The 8,977-nt window shown below is 48.7% G+C and overlaps 1 protein-coding gene across 1 annotated transcript; it reads left to right on the forward strand.

Moving 5' to 3' along the window:
- The first annotated feature begins 4,844 nt into the window (after nt 1–4,844).
- Nucleotides 4,845–8,755, forward strand: RPL8 (ribosomal protein L8). Its single transcript, XM_074814546.1, has 6 exons — nt 4,845–5,068; nt 5,283–5,425; nt 6,724–6,865; nt 7,299–7,517; nt 8,178–8,293; nt 8,556–8,755. The coding sequence occupies exons 2-6, from the start codon at nt 5,288–5,290 to the stop codon at nt 8,712–8,714; spliced, it is 774 nt and encodes a 257-aa protein (XP_074670647.1). The 5' UTR covers nt 4,845–5,068; nt 5,283–5,287; the 3' UTR covers nt 8,715–8,755.
- Nucleotides 8,756–8,977: the final 222 nt, after the last annotated feature.

Raw genomic sequence — 8,977 nt, forward strand, 5'->3', positions numbered from 1 at the left:
AGCGAGAGGGATGCCAGTTCTTTCTCTTGTGCTGATGCATGAAAGCAATAACTCAAAAGGGAGCACAGGCTGAGTGTGCAGATTAGGTAATCAGCAAGGAGTTTTCTACATACATTTTTGGCTTGCAAATTACGATCTGCAAACAAAGGAAACCCTATAAAGAGTCCAGGTCACCCAGTGCTATATCTACAGGGAAGGTTTAGAGAAGAGCTACAATTTAATTATGATTAAGTGTTTGTCACGAGGCCAGAGACCTCATCTGCTTCATGCAAGAGCAGAAGGGAAAGCTCAAGTCATTTTCCTGGAGCTCTCTCCAGGGTTTAGGAATGAGACATGTTGGGAAGGAGGGAGCTGGGTACAGTTGAGGGAGAATATTTATTTCAAGACAGCAAACAGAAGCTGGTCCTTTCAGGAGAAATTCCTCTGAAGAAAGCAGATGTATTTATTTTGGTAGCAGTCACTAGAATGGAGGCCTGTGGTGTCTCAGCAGAAGGATTTTAGTTTCCTCTGAAAAGCCAGAAGAGTTGAATGCAGACGAGTGGCCCGTGCCTCACCAGGATGCTGAGGGTGGTATGGAGAGGCTGCTGTGAGGGGTTCCTCACAAAGGACTCCTTTGCTTTTAGATACAGGACACTGCAGGCCCAGGATGTTTCCTCAGAGTCCAGGGAGTTTTTCTGGATGCACAGCAGGAGGTGAAGCATTGCCTCTTCAACAGCCTGTGCGGTAGCTCCTTCTCCTGTGCAGTAGCTCCTTCTCGTGGCCCTTCTTTTGCCTCAGTGGCAGCAGGTGACTTGCACCCTTTGTGCCCTGCTCTGGGAGCAGCAGCCAGTGGTAATAGGATCGCCCTGAGTGTGTTTGCAGGGGATTAGCAGGTATGTTATTTTTGCAGACTGGAACTGTGATGCTGCAGCCTGGCTGAAGTCCACGTGTCGGTTCCTAATCCCGTGCAAAGCCCCAGAGAGGTCAGCAAGACCATAAACAGAGGTATGTTCCCACTGAAGGAGGTCAGGATTATTTTCATTGTAGCATACCACTCCCAGGGAGAAGACACTTATGAGAGTTAAGACTCATATACACATAGTATATATACTTATATACATAGCCATCCTTTACTTCCTTGCCTTTCAAAAGATGCACAGATAGAGTTAGGGCTTCCATTCTTCTCAGTTCCCTTCTAAAGGAAGGGTCCTAGAGAAACCTTGCTGTTTCTTCCCCCTCTCCAAACAGCAGTCTCATCAAAATTTCTCAGTGGCTGCCATCTATTGCAAGCAGAACACCACTCCTTTTGCTATTTACAGTGCAATTAACCTTTAGTGAATTAGCCTGTGACTGTCATGAAAGGATTAATTAAGGCAACACACCTTTGACTTGTTCCCACTGTGCATGGAGTGTGCTGCGTTTGCAGCAGCGTACCCATGACTGCACCAAAACCCTTCCCGGAATCTTGGGGGCAGTTTTTACCCTTTCTGCATTATCCCAGCAAATTTGCCAGCTGCAGGGAGATATGTGAGGAAGGGCTCTGACAGACACAGTTCCATGGAAGTAGCTGCAGTGATACAAGACCTGGCCTTCCCCAGCAGTGTGGGTACTTCCCTGCTGCTGAACGTTACTGCCCTGGTAGCAAGGATGTGGGGCCATGCCTCAGCCACCTCAGCCGAGTGTTGTAGTTTAAGCAGCCAAAGCACGAAGTTGCTGCCAAAATATCAGGCTGTGATGTGCAGCAGCTGTGCTTTGGAAGCATACCCTATTTTGCCTAGCACCGTCAGACTTCCATCCAGATTTCTGTGTGTGTGTCTAGGAGGTATAATACACACACGCCGAGGCCACGGCTGCCCAGGAGCCTTAGACCTCTGGCCCTTGTGCAGCAGAGTTGATCTGTGCAGATGTGCAGGACATGCCCGGGTTATCCTGACATCCCTGTGCTTGCTGCCAGGCCGTGGAGAACCCTCAGGAAGATAAGCCAGTTTCCCCAGCTCCAGCACAGCCTGAGTTCTGGTGGGAAAAGAACTCTTGGCTGGAGAAATCCAGCACACTGGCCCTGCCTCCGCTCCTCTTCCCACACAGCTGTAACTCCTGGCAGAGAGGCAGGGCGGCCAGTAAAGGCTGGTCTTAAGCCAAAGCAGCTGCAGTCGCCAGAGATGATGTCCTGAAGGCCAAAATCTCAGGACTTGAAGCTGCACCAGAGAGCAGCAGCTGCACAGCAGTGCTGTCAGTAGGCAATGCCAGGCAATACCTGTATGGGTGGGTGATGATTTTGTTGTACTATCAGTAGCCCCGTGTCTCACGCCATGTTATCCAACATGGGCTTGTCGTGCTGTACCTCTGCCACTGCTACCTCCTCCTCATGCAGTGAAAATCCCCACAGATGGGTTCTGGGGAGACGTCAGCCCAGGGAACGGGGGCTTTGTGAGTAGGGAAACACCCTTGTTTCAAACCACGGCACCACCTCCGCCTCCTAAAAGTTTAACAGACTAGTGATTGTTGGTAGTGCCCAACATTCGTATTTCTTCAGCACCAAGATTCAAAGGCATAGCGACACTGTTCTGGTGAACCCTGGACAGTATTTTTTAATTGCAATCAGGTGTAAACTACTTCCTTATGTTTCTTTCGATCCATGAAATTTTGAAGGCACAGCTAAACAAAATACTTAACCTTATTGTGAGTTTAGTCTGTGCTTGGCTGGGTCAGGTAATGCAATGCTGTTATTCCTTGATGATGAAAGTGTTTAGGTAATTTTGTCTCTTATAGCAGGAGAAATCAATTCTAAAGTTACATCATCATCGATGCAGTTCTGTCATCTATTTGAATGTCTTCTCTGGTTCTCAAACTTTGTCAAGGCTAGAAAACTTGGGAGGCTTTCAGGATTTTGCATCCATGTGGGCACCCTAAGGAAATCATGAGCACATATAGAGTCCTAGATGCATACCATTCCCAATCTCCTCTTGGTTTTCTCTGACAGAAAAACACTGAAGAGCCAGCTTGGATGATACTGGCACTGGAACCCTGAGCACACAGCACGCTCTGATCCAGAGGTACACGTAAACACAGCCCGAGGTGGTACAAATAGGTAACAACCATTCAGCATTGCTGGGAGGAGAGGCTGAAACAGCATCTGTTGTGATAGTGGACTCTGAACTCTTTGCACTGTTACGGTACGGACATATCTAGCAATATTCAGAACATCCAAAAAGCTGGTAGGGAGGAGCAAGGGATTACTCTGGTTTCAGCCTTACCCTCCGTTGTTGCAGCAATACCTTGGCAGCGAGGTGGCTGGCCAAGCCAACAATGTAACTGAAAGGTTGCAGCTTCACAGATGGTGATAGCAGTGTGCGAGACAGCACCATTAATTAAATAATAATAAAATGAATACAAAGTATAGTTGATACAGGATAATAAAATGAATGAGTGTACTAAATCATTACACAACTACTTACCTTCTTATATAATTGATTACTAAGTCCTTACTAAGAACATGAAAGAGGAGTGACCAGTGTAATTTGCTGGTTATATGGGCATGATTTGGAAATTCAGATAGTTCCTCAAGGCTCTGATTCTTGTCAGATTTAGTAGCAAAAACTAACAATGCTCCTGCCCTTTAAAACTGAAGCCAACAGGAACCATAAATCGAAGTCTCTGGATACTCACAGTCAGTGTATCAGCGTAAACCAAAGAAGTGGCAGTTTATCATAATATGTCAAAGGGGGGTCAGGCTGAGAAGCCGACACAGTGGCTGTTTGTTGGAGGGACGGCAGAGTGGACAGCTGGCTGTGCTAACCTCTTTATCTGCGGTGGCTGAATCTGACAAGGATCCTGCCGCAGAGCCCTTAGTATTAGGACTTTTTTTGTTTGTAATGAGGGGTGTGACTCCCATTTGACCTAGGGAGACTGGTGTGGGAAAGCTTATCTGTCAAGAAATGGTGGATGCTTAGGTTCTTTTCAGTTCAAGGCGAGGAGAACAATTGCATATATGGGCCTACACTGATGAACTTAATTTCCAATGAGTCATTTGAAGTCAAATAGTCCATCTCTAGTGAATTGTGTTGTCAGCGGTGATCTCTTTGGGAAGAAGGGCCTCTGATGCTGGGAACCTGTGGACTGTTATAGAAGTTAAGGGATTTCTTATTTCCCCTTCCAGGGTGTTGATTAGGAACACCAAGATGATTACCTCTGCTTTACAGTATCTCTCAATTATGCCCTAATTAATACTGAGAAAAATCTGGCAGAGGCAGCTTTAAGCAGCTGCAGGGTTTTTATCTTCAGTCACTTCCTAGCCTGAAATCTGCAGCTGTTAAACCGCACAAAACAGAAATCTTGGAAAAAATTACAATCAGTCCAGGGAGCCTCTCCCTGCAAACAGCATCTCTGCACCAGCTAATGAAGAAATGCTTGATGGTTTATTTTAGGAACGGTTCTTGGCTCGGGGAACTTGGTGTTCATGCGAGGTCTGCGGGCACCACGCTGTCAGCTCTCCGAATTTTTAAGCAGGAACTGCCTCAGGAAAACCCTAAAGAAGTGGAGCAGCAGCCTCGGACGCCCTTGACCGGAGAGAGGCGGCAGTTCCTGCCCAGCCCCTCACAGCTGCGTCAAACACCGTCACAAGCTACCGGGCAGCTGCTCTGGACGGCCGGCCGGCCCGCCCCGGGGGGGAGCCAACCCCCAGCCGCCGCGGGGCCCCTCTGCCGCCCCCCAGGCGGGCGGGCGAGTCAGACAAACCCGCCCGGCGCCCGTCACTGCGGCCGAGCCAGGCCGCCCCACGCCCAGCACCGCCGGGTCAATCCGGGCCGGCCCAGCGGGGAACCGAGGACGCCCCGGCTCTAGGCTGGCACCAACCGCCCGCCCCAGGAGGCGGCGGGGGGGCAGTTACCGCCTCCTCCGCGGCTGCCCCGCCCCGACGCCGCCGGCGGGGCAGGGCTGCTCCCGCCCCCGGCACCGCCAGAGCTCGGTTGCCCGGCAGCGCTGCGGCGTGACGTCACGGCAGCGCGACTGCCGCCTTGCCCGCCCCGCGCCGGAAGGGCCGTGGCGCCGCCGTGACGGCGTTTCCTTCTTTCCCAGCGAGGCCGGAGCGGAGGTAGGAGGGTGGCCGCTGCGTCCCCCATCCGCCGCCATCCGCCGCGTTCCCGCGGCGCGGCTGCCGCCCGCCCCGGGTCGAGGGTGTGCGGGTCGCGACCTGGTGCGGACGGGCCGGGCGCTGACGGGGGCAGTGGGGAAGGGGAAGGGAAGGGGGTGCTACCGCTCGCGGCGGCGCTAACGGCGGGTGTCGTCGCGGCACCCTCTGCCCGCAGGCGCCATGGGCCGCGTGATCCGAGGCCAGAGGAAGGGCGCGGGCTCCGTCTTCCGCGCCCACGTGAAGCACAGGAAGGGCCCGGCCAAGCTCCGCGCCGTGGACTTCGCCGAGAGGCACGGGTACATCAAGGGCATCGTCAAGGTAGGGGCGGGGGCCCTTCGCGGCGGGTGTCTGAGCCCCGGCGCTCGGGGGGCTCTGGCGCACCTCTTTCCCCACGCCTCCCTTGTATAAGGCCGTCGAGGTCCCACCGGCCGTGCTGGGAGCCGCTTGGCTGTTCCTCATTCAGGCCTCTCACGTTCTGGTAAATTAAGTCACGTTCCTCGAAATGTTAAGCCGCCTTGGATTTATGACAGCATTTAAACAGAAAAGCTGGCAACAGTATGGTTGTCTGTGAGCTTCGTTGGTGTGAGAATATCGGTGTGCATTTATATCGCCCAAGAATTGCCTGTACCTCATGAAACATGGGTGGGGAGAGTTGTTCTCATAGTTGATTGCATCTTTAAAAAAAAAAAAAACAGTCTTTATAAACAGTAAGTAGTGTCCATCATTCTAGTCCTGAGCAGTGGGGGCAAGGCAGTACTTGTATTTGGGGTATGATACACCGTTTCAGGTGTGCTGTAGATATTTTTTTGGGTGTTGGTGACTTAAGACTGCAAACAGTGCCACTGGGTACCTAGCTGGGTGCTCTGAACATCTAGCTGTCCCTTTGGCCTTGTAGAGCAAAGTCATCTTCAGGCTGTGGAAAGAACTTCACACTCACCATAATTGATGATAAAAGGGTAGGTAGGTTTGACTTAAACTTAGGTAATACTTGAGAGGGGGCTGTCCCAACAGAGTTGAAAACAGCAGAAAAAACATTAATAGTGGACACCAGCAACACCTGAGATTTCCTAGAGAATAGACACCTCTTAAAGTGCTTTAATCCCCTAGCTGTGGTCTAAATATATGGCTGTGTATTGGAATCTCTGTATTTCAGGAACAGAACTGACATACTTTTCCAAGAGAAAAACAGTAGTTCTGTGCTTCCTCATTTAGGGGCTCATATAACTTCAGGTATCAGAAGATAAGAAACACTTTAATTCCAAAAAAACACTTGCAGAAATTGCTGCCTGTGTCCAGCTTTGTCTCTGTGGTTGGGCAGCTAGTGAAAGTGAATTTCTTAGTATGGAGAGATCTGTTACCAGCAGAATGTCAGGAATAAAACAGTTCAGACACATGAGTTTTAAGCAGCACACTGAACCAGAGTTGTCATTTTGTGATACAGGTACTTGAGGTTGTGTGCTTCCAAATGTGGACCCTCAGCTCACATCAGGAGAAAGGGGGATCCTAGTGAGAATTACCACAATAGTAATCATCTCTAGTGTTTCTAGTTCTTTGATTTCTGCAGAGCCCATGATAAATGCTGTAACCTGTTCTAAAGAACATCTCCATTCCAACAGGACATCATTCATGATCCTGGCCGAGGCGCTCCCCTTGCCAAGATTGCCTTCCGTGACCCATACAGGTTTAAGAAGAGAACTGAGCTGTTCATTGCTGCTGAGGGTATTCACACTGGTCAGTTTGTTTACTGCGGCAAGAAAGGTGAGTTAAGACAGAAGGTGTGTTGCCTGGGCAGTTTCAGAAGGCCAAAGCAGATGTCTGAATACATAAAGTTTGTGATGTTTAAGTGCAGTTGTGAGCCGTTGCAAAGCAGTAGCTTCCACTAGCTTTAAGCAGACCTAGATTTCCTTCTCGGAGATCACTGTCTCCTCATGCAGCCTGTTTTGATTAACAAGCCTAACTGCAGTTTTTGTCAAGTGTTTGGTTTGTTCTGTCTAGAGTTCCATTTTGCCTGCCTTCCTGTTACACTTGAACATGAAATTTGGGTTTCAAGTTGGACAGTGCCACTGCCTGTTGCTACTGAAGCGTTTATGTGGTGCTGCCCTTCTATGCACAGAGGCCCATATTAAATAGAATTGTAGTTCAGGTACAGGAGCCTGAATGAAGATGATGATGCTCTGATTGCTCGTTGCAGCTCAGCTGAACATTGGCAATGTTTTACCCGTTGGCACCATGCCGGAAGGCACCATCGTGTGCTGCCTCGAGGAGAAACCTGGTGACCGTGGAAAGCTGGCCCGTGCTTCTGGAAACTATGCCACTGTGATCTCTCATAATCCTGAAACAAAGAAAACCAGAGTGAAGCTGCCTTCTGGCTCCAAGAAAGTGATTTCTTCTGCAAACAGAGCTGTTGTTGGTAAGGAGTGACAACTATAAACTTGTCATTGAGTTTATGTACTGCTAAGCAAGCTTTCAGACAGGGCCCCAGTTTCCAATACTGTCTAGAAGATAGCACAGTTTACAGGCTGGACCCAGGATTATGCACAAGTACAGTCTGTGCACAGGTGCCTAACTTGTGTATTATGCATGCCTTAATTTTGGTAACAGGAACTGAGTAATCTGTGGTCTGTTACTCCAGTAAAATTGACTAAATAGATTATGTAATAAGCTAGGTATTAAACCTTAAAGTTTATGAAAGTCCCCTGAGCTCTTCCAATTTGTACTTTCTTTAGTTGAAAAACTACTCTTAACATTACCCAAGAAATTTTAGCAATAAAAGTGGTCATGCTTTAGAAAGCATTAAACTCAATCTTGTATGTGTAGATTGAAAAACAGTAATTAAAGTATGTGTCCCCTTTCAGACCACTCAATGTGTGGCTGGTAGCTTGAGTCTAGTCTCAGTGTTGGCTGGAAAATACTGGTTTGAATACACGGCTGGGATTGAGATTGGTCTTTAGAAGCTCATTCGTAGAACTAAACTATTACTGGGAGTTAGTCTTGTTCTTAGAGCGCTTCCTTTTGCGCTCTTGTCTGTTATATTTGCGTGTTACCATTCCTGCATTATTTTTTTTTTCAGGAATTGTTGCTGGTGGAGGTCGTATCGACAAGCCCATCCTGAAGGCTGGCCGTGCCTATCACAAATACAAGGCCAAGAGAAACTGCTGGCCACGTGTCCGTGGTGTGGCCATGAATGTGAGTCTCTTTTTCACTTTTTTATGGTTCAGAAAGGATTTGTTTGATACGGGGAGGAGTCTGGCATATATCTGGAAAGAAAGCTTTATGGATCACCCTGTAATTGCACGCTTAATTAGGGTAGTTAGCAGTGCTTGATAATTGCCCCACTGTATGAAAAATGAAGCAGTTAAATCTTGTTTCCTTAATCAGTTTATTGCTATTATATTACATTTATCAATACTGATTTCTGTTGTTGATGACTTGCTTTCCTTTTTCACAGCCTGTAGAACATCCCTTTGGCGGTGGTAACCATCAGCACATTGGCAAGCCTTCAACCATCAGGAGAGATGCTCCTGCTGGGCGCAAAGTTGGTCTCATTGCTGCCCGTCGCACGGGTAGACTGCGTGGAACAAAGACTGTGCAGGAAAAGGAGAACTAAAGACCCAGTATGGAGTTTACAGAATAAATTTTTAAAACAGAGCTTGTGTGAAGTTCAAGTTATCTGTTGCTGAAGTGTGGCTAAACTAGGGATAATACTCAGCTTCCAACAGGGGAAGTTGTGAGTGGAGATGAGGGGTTTTTCCCTGCCTTCAGGAGCAGGAATTCTTTCAGCCACCGCTTCCACTCTGTAAACTGGTACTGCAGGCTGGAATAACACTTGGTGTAGATGCTCTTGTGCCCAGATGTGATGTTAACACTGGT

This window comes from Strix aluco, chromosome 2 (assembly GCF_031877795.1).
Source record: "Strix aluco isolate bStrAlu1 chromosome 2, bStrAlu1.hap1, whole genome shotgun sequence".
Lineage (NCBI taxonomy): Eukaryota > Metazoa > Chordata > Aves > Strigiformes > Strigidae > Strix > Strix aluco.